The sequence below is a fragment of the Cinclus cinclus genome, chromosome Z, assembly GCF_963662255.1.
Source record: "Cinclus cinclus chromosome Z, bCinCin1.1, whole genome shotgun sequence".
In the NCBI taxonomy this organism is placed as follows: domain Eukaryota; kingdom Metazoa; phylum Chordata; class Aves; order Passeriformes; family Cinclidae; genus Cinclus; species Cinclus cinclus.
This window is the reverse complement of record NC_085084.1, coordinates 73996357-74015748: the sequence shown is the minus strand read 5'-3', so window position 1 is coordinate 74015748 and position 19392 is coordinate 73996357. Positions and strand designations below refer to the sequence as shown.

The window sequence follows — 19392 nt, the reverse complement described above, 5'->3', positions numbered from 1 at the left end:
CTCCCCCAAAAGTGGAACATCCCATGGTATTAAAATGTATACTGGTTCTGAAGAAAATTCTTATTTAAAAACAACAAAACATGGCAGTCCTTGTTTGAACACCTGTATTTACAAATGTGTCATATGGTTTTGATCTGGACTGAAGGAATCTGAAATGGTTGCGGTGTGTGATACACAGAATCAAAATTTTATTTGCAGGTCAGAGATTTGGTGTTTGATGTGTTACGAAATAGAAGACATGTCTCTGGAGAACATCTGTGCTGTGTCTAGGAATGAATGTTGCAGATTATTACATTTGAATCCTGTCCCAGAAAGCACAAGGCTTTTAAGATTCTTCATCATTTATTCCTCCTTTAAGAAGCAGCTTTTAGGTTACTAATTTCACAGATCTTCTCTTTCATAATGACTCTATCAAATCACAGCCTTGTAATTTACTGGGTTTTTTTGATTTCTCATTATTTTTTATTTTAGTGTTTCCTTGTGAGTCCTGAGCTTAGATCATATGTGTTGAACATATATAGCTGAACCTATCCCTACTGCTAATACTAGTAATACTAGTAATAATAATAATATTTCATAATAGTAGCATTTCAGATATGTAGCATCTCTGAAAATATGATCTATTGGATATATATATATATATATATATATATATATATATATATATATATATATGTTGTTTTTTAAGCATTATGTTGTTTTTTAAGCATTGGCGCCTAATGTCTGGAGACTTTTTGGAAATTTTTAAAAAAAAGTTTAATTTGCTAGGGTAAACATCTGGAAGTTAGATGCTTCTCATTGTCTATCTCAGACCTATATTCTTGAAAGACACCTGTAGTGGCTTAGACCAAGAGTCCATCTCTCCATATATCCTGTCTCTAGAGAGGATAAAATCTCTCTAGAGTTTTATAGTATGTTCTTGTTGGTATGCATAGGCCATGAAGAAGTTTTGTGACCTATTTGCCTGAGATTACTGTAGTGCTAAAAACTTGCTCTTTAAGCTCTCTCAGTTCTTGCAGCCCCAGCAGTGTGGGCCATTGATTCTAAAAGCAGTGGCTATCAGTCTCCAGAGTACTTGGTGGATACAGCAGCTCAGACTGGCTCCAGAGAGGCTCCAAATCAAGTGAAAACTAGCAATAGTGTTCCTAGCTTCCCAGGAAGAAAAATCATCTTTGCTATACAAACAATTGAAATCACAGTCTTCTGGGACTAGAAGAGACAAATTAGCATTTGACTGAAACAGTAATCTGACATATCAGAGAATCTATTTAGTGGTAATTTGGTTCTAAATTAGTAGAGGAAAAACTGTTTTGTTGGAACATCGTGAGATTACTTGACTTTAGAGAAGTGGGAAGGAAACTGAAGTATTTTCTTTTAAAAAGAATGAATATGGAAAATAGTTCAAGATTGTTTTTCCCCCTCTATTAAATATTGAACCAGAAAGGGTTTGTTGACTGAAATTGCAGCTGTTTATATGCATTCAGGTCTGAGTTTTACCTCCACTACATAAATCTTGAACATGGCATGGGATCATGTAGAGTTAAAGGAATTTCATCCTGTCAGAATGCTGTCATGTGTTTCATGTCCATATTTATAAAACTTTATTAAAAGATTTTTGAATCTTGTTCAAGTTTTGGTTTTTGGTTGGTTTTTGTTTGTTTTGTTTTTTTGGGTTTTTTTTTTTTTTTGGCACACTGCAAACTGGAACTTGGGAGAGAAAATACTTTACAATTACATGACAGTACTGTAGGTGGAGCACAGCATGATGCCGGTCAAATTTTCACTGGCACGTGTTGAAAGTACTTGAAAGTTGTATGGCTTCATCCCAACTGAACCTTTTACCTCCACTATTTCAACAAATTGGTGATTTGTACTTGTTATTTTTAATGCTCTGTTCAGATTTTATATCTCTGAGTTAAAAAGTTATCAGACATAAATTACTATCAGCAGTGAATTGAAAATGTGCAAATGGGAGAAGGTAATTGTTACTAGCTTATTACTTGCCAATCAACTTGATTTGTGTATGCTAAGCTCTAAATTTCGGTCATAAAGTTTATGACCACATAACCACACAGAATTGTCTCACTTGTAACTAAATCAAACAAGGAAATAGAAAAATAGAAGAACATGGTATAGTAACTATGTATGAACAGCACAAAACATAAACGCGTTAATGTTTGGCCACTGGATGCCACTGTTGTCTTAAGTAGGTAAACTGAAAAAAGTGTCTATTATGCTTTCTTAATAGCAATTTTTCAAAGTATTGCTAAGTTGTCCCATTTGTGATATTTAAGATTTCTTCAAGCATTTCACAGTTCTCTGTGAAGATGTTGATGTGAAATACTGGGTCAAAAACTTTTTCTAAAATTTTTATTTTGGGTCCTTGTATGTTCAGAAGTTTCAAAATTTGCCAGCCTTTGGCTTGAGTACTTTGTGAATTCCTTTTTGTATGAAAGGTCATTACTAATGCTTCACTCCCCCATCCAGTGAAGATCCTTTTTAAAACTGAGTTTGGAGTTCAGTGTTCTGAATCCTTATTTATCTGTTGTGTAGTTTTGAGTTAGTTGCCTTTTCTGTTTTTCTTGTTCCTCAAGAATTTCCTGCTGGGTCTTTTTAGGCCTGGTGAGCATGCCAAAGTACTTGATCACTTAGAACATTGAAGTTCTCTACCTTTTTAAAAAGAGAAAATCTGTTTTAGCTGCTGTGAAGTGTTCTAAAGGAGCATCTTCCAATTTCCTTTATGAAGTGGAAATTCACCTAGAGCAGGTGTTTTAATTTCTCACTGGGCCAACTGCATTGCACCATTCTATTGATGGCTTGAGTATGACAAATGACCACTCTGTTAGGGTGGCTCCTTCAATTCTCTGTGAATAAAGATTTTAACATCAATTTTCCACTGGTGAACATTTTTTTACTGCTGTAATAATTTGTGATTGAGGGTAAGCACCAACTAATGAAAAAAATTAATGGTATTTACTTGCAATAGGAAGTAACTTGTGTAACCTCTGCTCTTCTTTGAAATCTTAATTGAAACACTAAGTTCCATGAAACAGTGGATAGAACTGAGGCAGCGAAGGACAGGAAAATTTTATCACTGAGATATATCAAATGACACAACTAATAAAGTTGTTATGACTGCATTGTTTTCCATGTCAGTTGTATGTATGATGCTAATTTCCTCCACAGACAAACAACTTAAAACTAGTACACTACAGATAAAGAACAAAACAAGACCCATTTGAAATTAGATCCTCATTTAGTGAAAAGCTTTATAGAGAGATAATATAGCATCCAGGTGAAGGACTCTATGATAAAGGCCTGAGCTGAGTGCACATTTGTCACTGGAACAGTCATGGAGTGTCATGAGACCCAGTAGCAGGAAAAGTCCTCAGTACAGAGGAGAAAGCCTACATTTTCGCAAACTAAGGAAAAATGTTAAGATATTTTTATATTAGTTTAATATTTTCAAGTAATCAGAATTTAATTGGAATGTACTTTATTCCCAGCAATTCTGAGGGGAAAGGAACTTTAAAAATATGGAACAAGATCTGTTTGTTTGGCTTCTCCCCAACATCAACATTAATATCTAAATTATTTAGAAAGTTCTTGCTCTTATTATTGCAAATACAACAGTCATGCTTTGCATTAGAATTCTATTACAAGTGTCCTGGCTGCATTGTGTAAGACAAATCTAGATCTCTTAATAGAATTTTTTCATAAATAATATCATATGCAATCAAGTTGGATTTTTCACTTTTTAAGTGACGTTACATAAGGTGTTTTGCCCACTCTGTCACAGACAGCTGATGAAGAAATAAACCAGATTGGAAGAAAATAGAAGTGATACTTTATTTTAGTGTGGTTTTTGTTCTGGTTTGTGTTTTGGGGTTTTTTTGTTTGTTTGTTTTTTGTTTTGTTTGTTTGTTTTTCATGTTGTTGTTTTGGTGTTTGTTGTTTGTTTGTTTTTAATTACTACTAACTGACTTTACTTATGCCTCTGTTTTTAGGTAAATGAATTTGAGATCTTCAAATCTAATCCAAATTTAAGTCCATAAATTTGAATACATTTAATAACAGTTTTGATATATCAAAAGCAAATGTTAAACAAATCAGAAATTTCCTCTAGAATTCTGCTGTAGCATTGGCATTTGGAATGATGGTTATGTGGCAAGCTGATGTTTTTGTTCAGGACTCAAGGAGTTTTGGACTGTGATAGTAAGGCAAAGCTTTAGGTTAGATTAAGCATTAGTTATATACCAAGAACAGTCTGGAGAAGTGTAGCAGTGAGAAGATACTATTATGTTTGAAGAATACTTTGAAAAATAACAATTCACAGCCTTCAAAGTGTCTGTGCGCACAGACCATGTCTCAAGTAATGGTTCAGAATTATTTTTCTTTAGTACTGCATAGTGTAGTATATTCATGTCCCAATGAAGACACTGGAACTATTACCCAGAAGTCTTGTATTTTGCTCTGTTCTGAATCCTTCCTCATAGCCCTAGTCTGATGAATAGGGAAGAATGGAGAAAATAATTACCCAATTCCCCCAAAAGAGGAAAAAAATTTGAATCTGTAGAAAATAGATTGCTCAAGGCTGCTGTAGATTATTGCTGAGAATGGGGACTGGTGAATAACAGGATGAAATTAATTATTTGAGGAAAGGGTATATCTTCAGATAAGAAGCTGTTATTTGAAGTATGCTGCAGTTTCTTTGCACATGGGAAATAACTACACTGAAATGGGGTTAGTCTGACCAGATGTATTTTTACTGAGTATCTCAGTTAAGACATATTTTGAATTCTCACATAGTTTGTGAAAATGGTACTAATAAATAGATACGAAGTTTGTTCTGATTTTACGCCCCATATAAGCAGGTGAATGCTGTCATATGATAGTATTCCTATTTCTCATATTAAGCACTGATGAATTTTCTAGGAAACAGTTAATCAACTGTGCTTAGTACTATTATTTTTTATCTTTTAGAAGGCTTACCAGGAGGAGCAGCTCATTTACAGACTAATGAAACAATCTCAGCATGAGCGGAGGATTGCTGCTCAACTTATGCATGTTCGGCATGAAAAGGAGGTGTTAAGGCAAAACAGGATTTTCAGGGAAAAGCAATATGAAGAAAGACGACAGAAGGACTTCCAGGAAGCTCTTGACAGAGAAGTGGTAAAAGATTGATCTCTGAATTGCTGCAGGAGTGCTAGAATACCTTCATGTTAAAAAATGGAATTTGTATTGTCAGCTGTTATTCAGGACTCTTCTAGGGACTTCTCTAGACTATATTTGTAGGGATAAATTTATTCTTTGTTCAAAGTCTCAGCTATAAGCAATAAGGATGTTACTGTAACCATGAAACTGACTACATTTTGTACTATGTTAAAAGTTTAGGGGAATTATCCAGGGAGGAAGAATAGCTAATGGACCTGCTCTAGTGAAAGCCCATGGCAGCAGGTTTGAACTAGGTGGCCTTTAAAGGTCCCTTCCAACCCAAACCATTCCATTTTTCCATGATCCTGTAATAAGGGATAAAGCTGAGCAATTCAAAGTCTGATTTTGATCTTTTCTTTCATACTGATTTTAACTTTGTAGGTAAACATCTGAGTTTAAAAGCTCAGGGCAGTAACCTAAGGTCCTTCTTCAGGAATCATGTTCTTAACTCCATTTAGATATGATCAAAGTCTGGTTTTGACAAATTCTGGAGTAGTTTCCCTCATAAGTGCTGATTTCTGCTTTGAAGCTTTAAGTTGATTAAAAGGACTTATAATTCTGTGGGAAGCTGCCAAGTGCTGTGCTCATAGTAGGCCATAATGTAATATTAGAAATTTTATTATTCTCCTGTCAAAATGATTAGCAAGTCCAAGTCCTTCAACACAGCTGGAGTCCTGTGTAATCAACAGCTATAGCTATTGATTACATCACCTCTTTAAGTATGCTTTCAGACACCATCATAGGAGGTGGTGATGGAGCACACCACCACAGGAACTACTGGTAATTTTATGCCATGACCAGAAATCTTTCAAAGATTGAACAACATCAGTAATACGAAATATTTGAGGATCAGAATCTAGTAAGATAAATTACATGTTCTAAATGGGTTGTTACACTGAAAGCTGCAATTTCATTGCCCTCAAGGACTGACTATGTCTTAATCTGTTTGTCATAAAAAAGTAATGGTTTCTCCTTTATTTTATTCTATTTTAGAAAGCAAACAAGTGGGAATTTATAGGGTGAATAAAAATGTTTAGATTTGTTTATATGTTAGTTTGCCTGCTGGCTGTGCAGCTCTGGAGAAAATTGAGCTGTTTTGTTTCTTAAGTTAGATGAACAAGTTAATTTTCATTTTCAGGACTGTGTACCTCTACTTTCATTTTCATTGCAGTCTCAAATTTACTCCTTAAAAACACTTCTAGGCTCTTGCAAAAGAAGAAACTATTGATAATGAAGAACAAATAACCAGAGAAAGAGAGCACCATAAGAAAATTACTGCTGAAAGAGCTCAGGCATGCTATAAAAAGCATTATTCTGTATGCTGGGAAATTATAGGCCAAATCATTGATTTGTCAACAAAAGTTGGAGAATATCGTCAACTAACAAACAAGTGAGTATGTAGCTGCTAGGCAAAAATAACAGCTGTTAGGTGGCTGTTAGGCTGCATTATTCAGACTGCTTTAAACATTATAGCAAATTATGTAGTTTCTCAGGTATTTTACATGGCAGCTGCAATTAGTTTTTTTGTGAGAATGGTGATAGTCTTTTTGTGTGAGGATTCACTGATGTGTAGTACAGGGTGAACTAATGCTACAGCCTTAGCATAATTTCTTGAAAATTCAACTAACTTGAATTCTTAGGAGACCAAAATTCACTAGTGCCACAGAAAGATTTCCTTTCTTATTAGTAAATTCCTTAGTAAGAGTTAAAAACTCAGTGGTGCACAACTCATCCTAGTTTGCTTCACTAGGTGAACAATTCCTCAGAGTAATAAAAAATGATCAATTCCTCAAGATATATAAACTGCCTGAGTGTCCAGAGCACAGAAACTAAGCCCAAATTCTTCTGAGTCCTCCATGCTGTGATTCCCTCCAGAAATGCCATAATTGCATACAGTTTCCGAGAAGGTTCTACAGAGGCAGTAATCTCCAAGTGTTTTGAAAACTGTAGAGTGGGGCTTTGTTGCTGTGATTCTTTCATCAGTATTCAGTGATTTGACTGTGGTCTTAGACTTACAGTATTAGAAAGAATGCCTAAATCTTATTGCTTTCTAGTGTAGAAGAACAACTAAAAAGAAGAATTCTTTCTAGTTAAAAGAATAAAAGTGTAACCATATGAAACACACATTATTATATTTTATGAAAATTATATAAATTTAGGCTTATTTAGTATTTGATGAAATAGTCAGCCTAGGCACACAGTTTAGTGAAATTACTAACTAAAGAAAGAGTTTAATTTATATTATTCTGAATTAATTTTTCTTTGAGGAAAAAGTATTTTATAGATCTTTGGCAAAAGGAGGCTTTATACCACAAAAGGAAAGAATATTTTGTGGCTGGGAAAAGTAAAGATAGCAACAGTTACTGCACAGCTCTGCCAGCCAAATATTGTGTGATGACACATTTGTGAAAACACTGAAGCCTACAAGTGCCTACAGCTGTCATAAAAGCAAATAAACACTTATAAAAGGCCATAATTATTACAGGATACGACTATGACTAGTTTTGTATATGCTTGTTTCATGATTGGGATTCTCGTAAGTTTGGATACACTGTTGTCAAATATCCAATCTTTTAATTTTTGGTTTAAAACTATTTTTTTTCTTTTTTTTTTTTAATGCAGCCATGTTCCACTAAAACTGATGCTGGATTGGAAGGAACTTTTTTTAAATGGAAAACCAATATATGAACAAGCCTCAATTCAACCTTTGCCAGATGAACCTAGCCCAGAACAACTTGTAGAGCTGAGTAAAATGAGTCTGTTAGATGAAAAAGATTATGATGAATACAAGGTACATCAAACTGATAAGGCATAATGGAAGATAATACACCTTGCTTTTTCATAATCATAAATGTCATGTTGTGGTCCTGCATTTTGTTCTATTATTGGTTTCCAGTGTCAAATTTAAACAAGCATTTTCTTTTCATTCCCTGATGTTTTAAATGAAAACTGCATTTGATATTAACAGCAGTTACATTTCTTGAGTTATAGGACCAGCATGTTAATTGCAATGCAAATAATTTTAAGCTAATTGGAATTTAAAGGTATAAGTAATATTACCAGATTGGAAAATGCAACAGAAAGTAACCTGCAAAAGCAGTAAAATGAAATAATGGACATGTTACAAAATCTTAATCTCCTAATTTCAGCAGTTTTGAGTGAGAGCTCTCTAACAAGATTTATTGGTTTGAATGAACTATTAGTTTTAATGTAGTAACATTTTTTTATATTATTAAAAATGGCTGGCATTTTTCTCAATCTTCTGTTAGAAAACAAGTAAATATTTCGCAGGTTATATTAACTTCATCTACTTTTCATTATGTCAATGTTATTTGAAAAGCGAAAGATTAGGGATTGATGTTTCCCTGTTAAAATGTATTGTACAGTTTTTTCAAATTATATTTATGATTATATTCATTAAATCCCACAACATATATAGACTTTTCAGTTAACCTGGTGAGTCACAAAATCATGGCAAATACCCAGTCTTTGTCTTGTCAGGGATTTATAACTACAGTATATATTTGCTTTTTATTCACATCCTGAGCGACTTGGTACATTTTCCTTTGCAGTGAGTATACATGGTCATTATGAGTTTTTGTGATGAATGCCTGAAAGCTGAATTTACTGTAGCTTCATTTTTTTAGCATATGCTTTTCTGATTTATCTCTTCATATGGTTCTGATTCACAGCATCCCATTTCAGGTATGAATTTTGTGATTATTTTCTTAAGTGAAAAAAGGGCTATACACAAAGTCAACAAGGAGGACATAAAAGACAGGCAGGAAACAGGAGAGTACTAATGAAAAATTAAGTTTTTCAGTCATATTTTTGTTTACATTATGAAGTCTCAGGAGTCTTCTCTAACTGTAACATCACTGAATGTCACAAAAAATTACTGACATATTTAAAACCCCTTTTCTTCTTTCCAGGCTATTTAAAATTATTTAATAATTAATTTATTCCCAGATGTTGTTAGGTCTTATGCCTTTCTGAATCATTATTAATCAAAAACTGGCATCATAAGACACGTTAAATTTTGGCACCAATTCATACTTAATGTCTTCTAAAAACCTAAGTGAATGGTAAATTCTTTTAAAGTCTTGCTTCTAGGTAAAAATTTGTTGGCAGGTCATTCTGACAATGTTTATGCTGATTTTCCTAATGTTAGTGAAAAAAGCCCAGGACAGACAGTTTGGCATCTGTCAAGAATACTTTGCTTACATTAGGCATACCAGCTAAAAGTGTCAAATGTATTTGATAAAATATAAGAAAATGCAATGCTGTCAGTCCATTGCACATTATATGTTGCAATTTATTTTGAGAATATTTTTTGAAACTACTATGATATAAGTTGTGGCTAATCACTTAGTAAATTAGTACAATAACCAAAAACCAAGCATATCATTAGGTATTGCTCAGATAATTTCTTGTTTCATTCAAAAGTATTTACTAGGAGTTACATAAATCCCAGTCTGAAAACTTGTTTCTGACAGGTAAACTATTTTACCTCATGACAGGCACAGTCTAGCAAACTGCTGGTTATAAGGGCAAGATAACTGGAGAATGGGGGACCCCATTCAACTTGGAATTAATTTTTCCTAGAGATCTTATAGAATTCAAAGCTGTTGATCCATCTCTACATATATGTTTAAAGAAAAATTATTCAGATAGTGCAAGTATTTGGGTTTTTTTAAGGATGTCTTTTCAATTACACATGAAGAAGTATGTTTTCTGAGAGATAATAGAGAGGGGATATTGTGCAACTCAAAGATTTACTTTATTTGTTTTTATTGACTAAAAATTAGTGACTTCCAATTTTAATTTAAATTTATTTTAGACTTATAATTAAATTGGGTTTTTCTATCTAATAGACATGTTCTACTAGTAGAATGTATGCTATGGGAATACATGATTCAGATAGTAAATTCAGGAAAAGATTGCATATTCTACCCAGAACATGAGTTCAAAATCTTAAGAACTTTAAGAAGAACTTTAGCATTGTTCACTTCTCTTGATGGTGGTGAAGTATTTAATTTATAGAATGACCCAATTGTTTGGATTAAAGGTTTGTGAAGGTAATTTGCTTAAAGCAGGGCCAACTTCTGAGTCAGGTAAGGTTACTTAGCATCATTTGGTCAACTTTAAAATACTCCAAGGATAGAGATTCCACAGACTCTCTATGTAATCTTTTCCCATGCTTTACTAGTCTCATTGTGAGCCAATTTTTTCTTCCTTTTTCCCTGCTTGGAGTGTTCCTTGCTGAAACATTTGACTTTGCCTTCAACACTTTCTTGTGCATCCGAAATGAAGAGACAAACTAAAATCTAGTTGGAAATATTATTAGTCTACACGTCTTACAAACAGCTGTTTAATATCCTCCAATAAATGTTAATACAGGACTAGTATTCTGCATACTATCATGTCTTTTAGCTTATCACAGCATAAACTTCAGTACATTAGGGCTTTCCTAGTGCTGTAAGGTATAAAACTGGTAGAGTAAAAGTACAATTCTGTGGTTCCATTCTTTGGACTACATTCTTTCATTCTTCCAGTGTGGTTATCAGTAAAATGATCTTTACTAGTAAAACCTAGTAAATCAACTGATACATTTCTATTGATCTCAGAGTAGATTAACTGGAAGTTTCTGCTCAGTATTTCCTTCCCTTAATGATGTTTGAATTGGTTTGAATTGTTTGTTTGGTTTTAGTTTTTTTCTCCACTGAATGTGTGTTAGGCAAATCCATATATTTGAAATCTTTGTTCAGGAAATTTCCAGAGATTTAGAAGTGATACTGGGAAATAATATTGTCCAATTTTAGAATGCAGAATATTAGGATAGGGGCTTTCTAATACAAAAATCTGCTAGTGATTAATTTTATAGTATTGGTGAAATTATTTTTCATGTTTATGGCATTTAAAAAGTGGTTATAGGAATCTGCATTAGATTTGCACAACAAAGTTCCACTAGTGAGGAGCTGCAGGGGTGGCTTCTCTAAGAATCTGCTGGAAACTTCCCCCATGTCCAGCTAAGTCAGTGCCAGCACTGGCTTCAAGATGGACCCATCACTGGTCCAGGCTGAGCCAACCATTGGTTGGGGACAGCAGTGATACCTCTGTGATAACATATTTAAGAAGAAAAAAAAGATTTTGTGCAAATGTCAGAGAAGAGAGAAGTGAGAAGGTGTGAGAGGAACAACTCTGCAGACACTGAGGCCAGTGGTGAATGATGAGGAGGAGGTGCTCCATGAGCTGTTGCCAAGATTGTCCTGCAACCTATGGAAGCTCATGGTGATGCAGAGATCCACCTGCAGCCCCTGGGGCACTGGGGGGAGCAGAGATCCACCTGCAGCCCCTGGGGGACTGGGGGGAGCAGAGATCCACCTGCAGCCCCTGGAGGACTGGGGGGAGCAGAGATCCACCTGCAGCCCCTGGAGGAGCCCACACCTGAGCAGCTGGGTGCCCGAAGGAGGCTGTGACCCCATGGGAAGCCTATGCTGGAGCAGGACCTGGCAGGACCTGTGGCCCATGGAGAGAGCAGCCATGCTGGAGCAGGTTTGCTGGCAGGACTTGTGACCCCACTGGGGACCCATGTTGGAGCAACTTGTGCATGGAGGACTGTACCCCATGGAAGCCTTTTGTGAACTGTAGCCCATGAGAAGGACTCAGGCTGGATATATTGGTGGAGGACTGGCTCCTGTGGGAAGGACTGCATGCTGGAGCGGGGGACTGTTCCACTCTCTAAGGAGAAAGCAACAGCAGAAGCAGCATGATGAATTGTCCATAACCTCCATTCCCTGTTCTCCTGCTCTGCTGGGCAGGAGAAGCTACAGAATTTGGAATAAAGTTTAGCCTTGAAAGGACAGAGGGCTAAGGGGATGGTGTTTGTAGAATTTGTTTTAATTCTCACTATCCTGCTCTGATTTTGATTTATAATAAATTCAACCAGTTTACCCAGGCTGAGTCTATTTTGCCCTTAATGGTAACTGGTGAGTGATCTCTTCCTGTCCTTAACTCATGAACGTTTTGTTACATCCAGAGGCAAACCATCACAGAATCTATTAAGATGTTTCTATAAGTACTTTTCTCTCAACTAGTTATTAGTGAATATTAATAAATACTTAATAATTATGACATAATTATAGGTTTTAATGAGGTTCTATTCTAAAAAATATGTTATTATTGAGTACTATTCAAATGTCATTATTTTATGTATTATATTTGTGAATAAGTACCTATATTTAGAAAGACTGAAGACAAGACATATTGAGATTTGTTAATTTGTCATTTATACAGAGTATGACAGGGGAATGGAGCCCAACTGAAGAGAGCAGTGAAAACAAACCTCCTCTTAATAATAACATATTGGGTCATGTGCTTCGTAGACTGATGGAGATGTTTTATCCTCCAAAACCCAAATCTTCACCTGAATTTCCTTCATTTCCTGTCAAGGGATGTGTTTTGGGAAAAATGTTTAGTGGAAAAACTACTTGTGCAAAGTATATTGAAAAAGGTAGAGGTTGTTTGTTTGCCTAAAATTCTTTAAAATTTTTGTCTTAAAATCTCACTCTTACAATGAAGGTTGTTTGAGCAGATCTTTGCATTAATAATTCTTGAAACTCAGATGGGTCTGTATTTTGCTGGGGTTGGATGCATGTCATTCCTTTGTTATATTCCAAAATAAGTTTAGAAACCCTGGAAATTGAAAGTAATATTAATATTGTATTGTAATGTTAATACTTCTTTCTTGATAATTTGAAAATGCTTTTGGTAAACTTCTTTGGAGATACTTGCTTTAGAATAGACTAGCAAGATAGCTATGTGATTGTCGATACATACTGTGAAGTAATTACAGAGAAGAGTGAAAGCAACTTGCATTGACAGCCCAAATTAAATAATAAATTTAATTGCTTGTAATACTTTCTCTGTACATATATTCAAATCAAATTGTAGCTATCTAATATTTTTGTGTATTAGTTTGCAATATTCAGGTACTATCTGTTGGTACTCTGGTTCAGGAGGCCATTGAAGCTTTTCTTAAAAATGAAATGAAAAGTGAACAGAGCATAATTTCACAGCAAGCAGAGAGTCCTGGAGAACAAGATGAGGTAAGCATATTCCCTAGTTTTGGTCTTGGCTCTAACAGGTAGATGGAATTGAAACCTGTTAGGAAAAAAACGTGTTTCAATTTTGTTACTCTATTTCAAACTTAATTCTAAGTTTTGACAGTTAAGACTGGAGGAATCAGCCTGAATTCACAGGGTTGGTTTTTTCTGTGAGATGTAATTTTCATTCTAATCCATTTCATGTCATATTTGATACAAGGCCCAAGAGATCTTACCAAATTCACCACCAAAGCGTCTAGAGGAGCTCCAAACAGAAACCACCACAGGTAAATATTTCTTGCTGTAAATTTTCCTGTGTGTCAGGGCCTTGGGATACCTCAGTCTTTTGCATGTCCCAGCAGACATTTTCCCCAGACTTCTTTTTGTGGAGATACCTGTTACAACCCTTGTTGCCCTTGTGCCTAGACATAAGACATGACCTTTTTCCCACGAGGACAGCCAAGTACTGAAACACATTTCCTGGAGAGGTAGTGTAGCCTCTGCCTTTGTAGGTTTTCCAGATCACATGGGGTAAACAACTGAGAAGCCTGGTTTGACCTTATAACTGATGCCAGCCACTTTGAGCAGAATACTGTACTTGAACTAGGTGACACCCAGAAGTTGCTTCCAACCTGAATTACTCAATGCTCCTGTGATTCTAACAATTTTCTGTAATTTCTGTATTGATTTGTTCAAAGAACAATAACAGGCCATGTACTTTTATCCTTTGTCTATGATAATGAATTTTATAGTAATAGCTTCATCAAACTTTATTTTAGAACCTATTTTAGACAATTGTCCTGTTGAAAAGGATCCATCCAAGAAAGAATTTGAATTGGATAACAGTCAGGATGGCCTATCCAAGGTTAGTAGTGCAATTTTAGTTTCTACTTTATAAAAAGACATTAGTTAAAATTAATTAAGTGAATTAAATGGTGACACCTTTTCATTATTCTGAATTACTGACATCAGTGCAAGTATTTTCTGTATTTTCTGAAATATGAAAAGAGCTTATTGTGAAAATATGTTCTGTATGTTGTTTAGAGGTGTACATCTTGTTAAAATTCTGCATTTTCTTTTGAAATCTCACAATTACATATGATGTGATATTTTCTATGACATTTCTGAGTTAGCAAAAATGTATTTCCGCTTGCTGCTGCCTAGCAGATAATTCATCCCATTACAAGATTTATTTTCTTTATGTTAAAAATGCTTAATTCCACAGTGATTTCTTTGTCCTACTGCTCACTGAAAATTACTTCCAAAGCTAAGATATAAAAGAATCCCTGTAAAATTAATGATTTTCTGTGCTGCTGTATGAAATCATCAGTAGTCATAGAAATCAGAATAAGTTGAGAATCAGAATTTAGTTTTTAATTTCTTAGCCTTTATATCCTTAGTTTCTCTATCTTGTTTTTTTCAGCATCTTTATGAGTGTAATCATGGAAATCAGCTGGAGATTTCAATTAAATAAGGCATTTTTTACAATTAAAACTATTCTCCTTAATAGACACCTCAACTATTGAATATTGATAAATAACAGCCACCACCCCCAATATAAATGAAGAGTATATGATATAAAAGGTGGAGTCATACTGTTTTCTATGGCACTTTTTAATGACTGTTATGGACATTTTGAGCATACATTGCACTCTTCCACAGCTCTCAGTACGTGCCCAACTTGGTGCTGCATCACAGAAATGGCTGAAGAATGGAAAAAGTGTTCCCGATGAATTACTAATTGACATCCTATTGGAAGCCATTACGTATGATATTCTATAGATACTTGGTTTTATCTGCTCTTGTTTGACAGAATATTGTCTCAACTACCCTGAAGTGCAGTTAGCACTAAAGTTCCTATATGAATATCATTAAAGTTGTATTACTCCCATTAGTATACTCTAAGTTATAAAATAGATTTTCCTCTTTATTATTTCAGCAAATAAGTTATTTGAGAAAACTGAAATTATACCTCTGTGCGGTCTCTATAGAGTGGTTTTGAAAGCTTTATTTATCAAGACAGCAAAAATTGTTTTGTTTGTGTTCATTTTTCACTTTAATTAGACGTAATTTTTTTCTGATTTAAAATCCATTATTTTACAGTTTAATAATATTTATCATATTCTGTATTCATCAGGAAATTCATTATACTGAAGTAAGAATGACTGATGGCTAGAGGAAGCTGTTCTTTCAGTTTTATTATTATGCTATCATTTCACTGCATAATTCTGGTTCTTCATTTCCTTTTAGCCAGATACCACCAGAGAAGGGGTGGATTGTGGAAGGGTTTCCAATGACAATTAATCAGGCAAAGCTATTTCAAAAATCCTATACAGGGATTGATGTAGAAGCAAAAGATCCAATTTCTGAAAAGCTGTCCCTTGCTATAGATCCCAGAGCCCCTAACCAGCCTCCTCCGACCTCACCTGCATTTGATGTTTCCATATTATTGGATATTTCAGACAGTCTGGTGCTGAAACGTGCAGCTAATGTGAAGAGTAAGTTTCCAACTATTGTTGACAAAGTAAAATGACAAGCAGGTATCTTTAAGTTGTAGTTATTAATGCAAGATAACATTACTGGACAATTTCTGTAAATTTCACAATATCACTTTCATTAATTGTGCTTGAATACTTCCAGGTTTTTTCCACTACTTCTGTTTGTTTCAGACAAAGGCAGATCAGAAGTGTGCAAGTGCATGTGTATATGTTTTTTTGTATTTGTACTCTTTTGTATATGAACTCTCACTGCAGCTGAGATAGCACAGTGGGTGGTGTTATATATCTCATAAAACAGCAGCTGGAAAAAACACAAGTTATAACAGTATATAACAGAATATACTGCACTACAAATGAGTGTCTGTAAATAGTATTTTTCTTCAGGAGACACACTTAGAAAGGGGAAAAGGAAATTAGAAACAGAGGGATGTGCCAATATTCATTCCCTGAGGGTGCAGAATAAATTCCCTATTGATTACTGCCTTTGTCTTGTCTTCAGCGAATGATCAGAAATGAAAGTCAATTTCTGGCCAACCAAGGCAAAGGCATCAAAGGTTTATTGAGAGCTGTTTCACTTCCAGACCATGCATTTTAAAGACCTTGGTGAAACAGAAGTTTTTTTAATGAGTATGTTGTGTATTATCCAAGTTATGAGGAGATTCTTTGTTATTTTCATTGCAGTGCACAGATGGTAAATAACTCAAGTTGAAGCACCATTTACATTTAGCTTTTAGGTATAGGTAGGAGTGAGGATGGGACAAAATCTTCAGAGCTTTTGCTTAAGATCTGGTGAGGATAAATGCATCGACAGTTGAATCTTGCTAATTTTAAGACCTTGTACTGCTAAAATACTAGGAACATGTGATTATATTTAATATAATCTCAGAAATAAAAATGGAATTTTTTCATAAGATGTAAATGTGATGATACAGTCAAAAGAACAATTAAAAATCAAAATTATTTTAAAAGAGCATATTTCTGATTAATTAAGGGCTTTTTAAAATTTAAAGAAGACTCGGACAGAGAGACCACTTTTCATGAAGTGAAATGTCTGCTCATTGTGAAAAGTAGATACTTGGATTAAACTGGAAAAATATCTTCTAACTGGTAGAGTAGGTAAGCCTGAAACAGTCTGCCCACAGGAATGCTCCATCTCTTCAACGGGAGATTTCTATGGCTGAAAAGCATTCATTAAGAAATATTAGTGCTATAATTGGCTATGCACATGAACAGAGGAGGAGGCAGGACAGTGTCCTTTACGTGATTATATTTTGTGATGTTCTCTGACCTTTACTTTCTCTTAGGAAGTCTGATAACCAACTTCTAAGTGAAGAAATGTAAGATCAAGGAACACTGAATTTATTCTTATAATCTTATTATTTTGTCTTAATCTGATTATTTTAGTTCAGGTGAATAACTGTCTGAATAATTGCCTTTTTCAAGATATATGCTTATGCATGTGATTTTCCACACAGTAGATAAAAGAAAGGCATCTCAGGCTGAACAGAGCAGCAATCAAAATTCAGATGCTGAAATCCATGAAGAGAAGATTGACTTGGCCAGGGAGCAGGTGCTACATAGGTAAGTTATATGAAGTACAAAAAATTTGCTTCAGCCAGATATTTGGTCATGTAGCTGATCTGAATCTCTTATGTGATCCAGGACAATAATGACATGCTTAATGTCAAGAATTTACTTAGACCTTTCTATAATGCGGAGCCTAAAGGGTATTTTCATTTTCTGCACAGTATAGATCCTCCTAGAAAATAAGAATTCTTGTGTTTTAATTTAACAGGGTATTGTTCCAAGGAGAATTTAGTTTTCAGGTATATCTATTTCATGAATTATATGTATACATTCCATATAAGTATGTGTATTTATGTGTGCACTTATATCTGAGGTCTGTCACACATTTAACAGCCCTTGAATGAAATACATTTGATTTGAGTTAGAGATTTTGTGAAATGTTATTTTCCACTTCTACATTTACAAAACCTACTTAGTTTTCTAATTTTAATTGTACCACTAGATGTTTAACTTTATACAAAGAGCAAAATCAAGAACAATTCTTTCTTCTGGATATTTGATACTTTTAACTGTTTCAGACTATTATATTTTGTATTATTATTGGTTTAATTGGGATATTAGAAAGTAAATATACCTTGTGTAAAGAAAGAGTAAGAAATACAATATTAGTTATCAATAGAATTTTGAAAATTTTCTTATGTTTAAAATGAAGGGGTTGATGTGGGTGGAGATGTTTTTGTGTTAAATTAGATTATCTGCTTTTTCTTATATGTATCAATTTTAGAAAATGTTTGATTTTCCATTAGTTGGGTTTTAATTTAATACACTGATATGATTTTCTGTAGAATTTCAGGCTTCCTAAAGACATGGCCAAAATTAGAGAAATGGTTTTCAGTCCATCAAAACACTCTAGTGAAAGTAAATGCAGAGACAGAACAAAGTCTTGTGTGTGAAACAGTGAAGGATATTATAATAGAAGAAATGGTGAAAAATCAGAATAGAAGTAAGTTTTCATATTCTTACTTTCTGGAATTCAGTACCAAATGACTTTGTTTTTTATAATTAACACTAATAATCACTATATAAAATGATTTGGCAACCTAGATTTTTGCTGCCCCTGAAAAAATCTGAGGATGTGCCAGTTAGTGATAACTACACCAGAACTCTTAACTTTTCTGTTGTGCTTTCATCTTTTTGGAGTATATAGACCAATTCCACATAAAAATTAAAGCTTTACATTCAGTTCTTTCTTCCTGGTTTAAAAATTACAGCCAGCATCTTCATCTATGGGATTCCATAACCGTATAAGAAAGTCTAACTTGCCATTATGAACATATAGTCATTGATCAGTAGAAGTGGTTTTGACATTTAATTTTGGTACATCTTTATTTCACTTTTCCTCCTTACTACCCAGAAAGAAAGAATAATTTAAAATAATTATTAAAAAAAAAAAAAGATGAAGCATCCAGGAGGAAAATGCATAAAGTAAACCAGCAACAGTGACCTCTAAATAACTATTATGAGAAAATCTTAATGTGTCTTCTACCACCAAAAGAAAAAAAACAAACTTGAAAAGCACTTGTAACAGTAAAAGTTTATCCCATTACTCCTGTGCAAGGTTTGTAGTTCATAGGGTCTTTTAAAGTGCTTTGTATATAATTAATGGCCCTGCTAGAGTCAATATCAAAGTTCCTATTGCTGGAAATGAAGATTTTCTAGTTAGAATCCAGCTATTTTATAGAAGTATTTAAGGACTGTATTTACTCCTAAGGAGAAATAACACCTGGGGTCAATTAATAAAGTTTAATTTCATATGTATGTTGATAGCTTCCAAGCTGTTCTTCACTATTAGGTTTATATAAGCAGAACAGAGAATCAGGTTGGTCAAGCATGTTTTCCCTTTAGTGAATCCATGCTGGCTACTTCTGATCAGCTTCTTGTCTTCCATGTGGATAGGGATGGTCTCCAGAATGATGTGCTTCCTCACCTTCCCGGGGATTGAAGTGAAACTGACTGACCTGTAGTTCCCTTCTTTCCTGTTTTGAAGA

The 19392-nt window shown here is 34.4% G+C and overlaps 1 protein-coding gene across 1 annotated transcript in view; it reads left to right on the top strand.

Annotated features, from left to right (window-relative positions):
- The window catches only part of SPEF2 (sperm flagellar 2), a 74039-nt gene that overhangs the window by 13578 nt on the left and 41069 nt on the right, over positions 1 to 19392 (top strand). Inside the window, exons 7-17 of the mRNA XM_062512794.1 lie at positions 4984 to 5172; positions 6417 to 6604; positions 7837 to 8005; positions 12511 to 12727; positions 13192 to 13322; positions 13540 to 13606; positions 14099 to 14184; positions 14982 to 15085; positions 15570 to 15817; positions 17293 to 17398; positions 18190 to 18347. Of these exons, the coding sequence (XP_062368778.1) occupies positions 4984 to 5172; positions 6417 to 6604; positions 7837 to 8005; positions 12511 to 12727; positions 13192 to 13322; positions 13540 to 13606; positions 14099 to 14184; positions 14982 to 15085; positions 15570 to 15817; positions 17293 to 17398; positions 18190 to 18347 (1663 nt within the window). The remainder of the gene's footprint in view (positions 1 to 4983; positions 5173 to 6416; positions 6605 to 7836; positions 8006 to 12510; positions 12728 to 13191; positions 13323 to 13539; positions 13607 to 14098; positions 14185 to 14981; positions 15086 to 15569; positions 15818 to 17292; positions 17399 to 18189; positions 18348 to 19392) is intronic.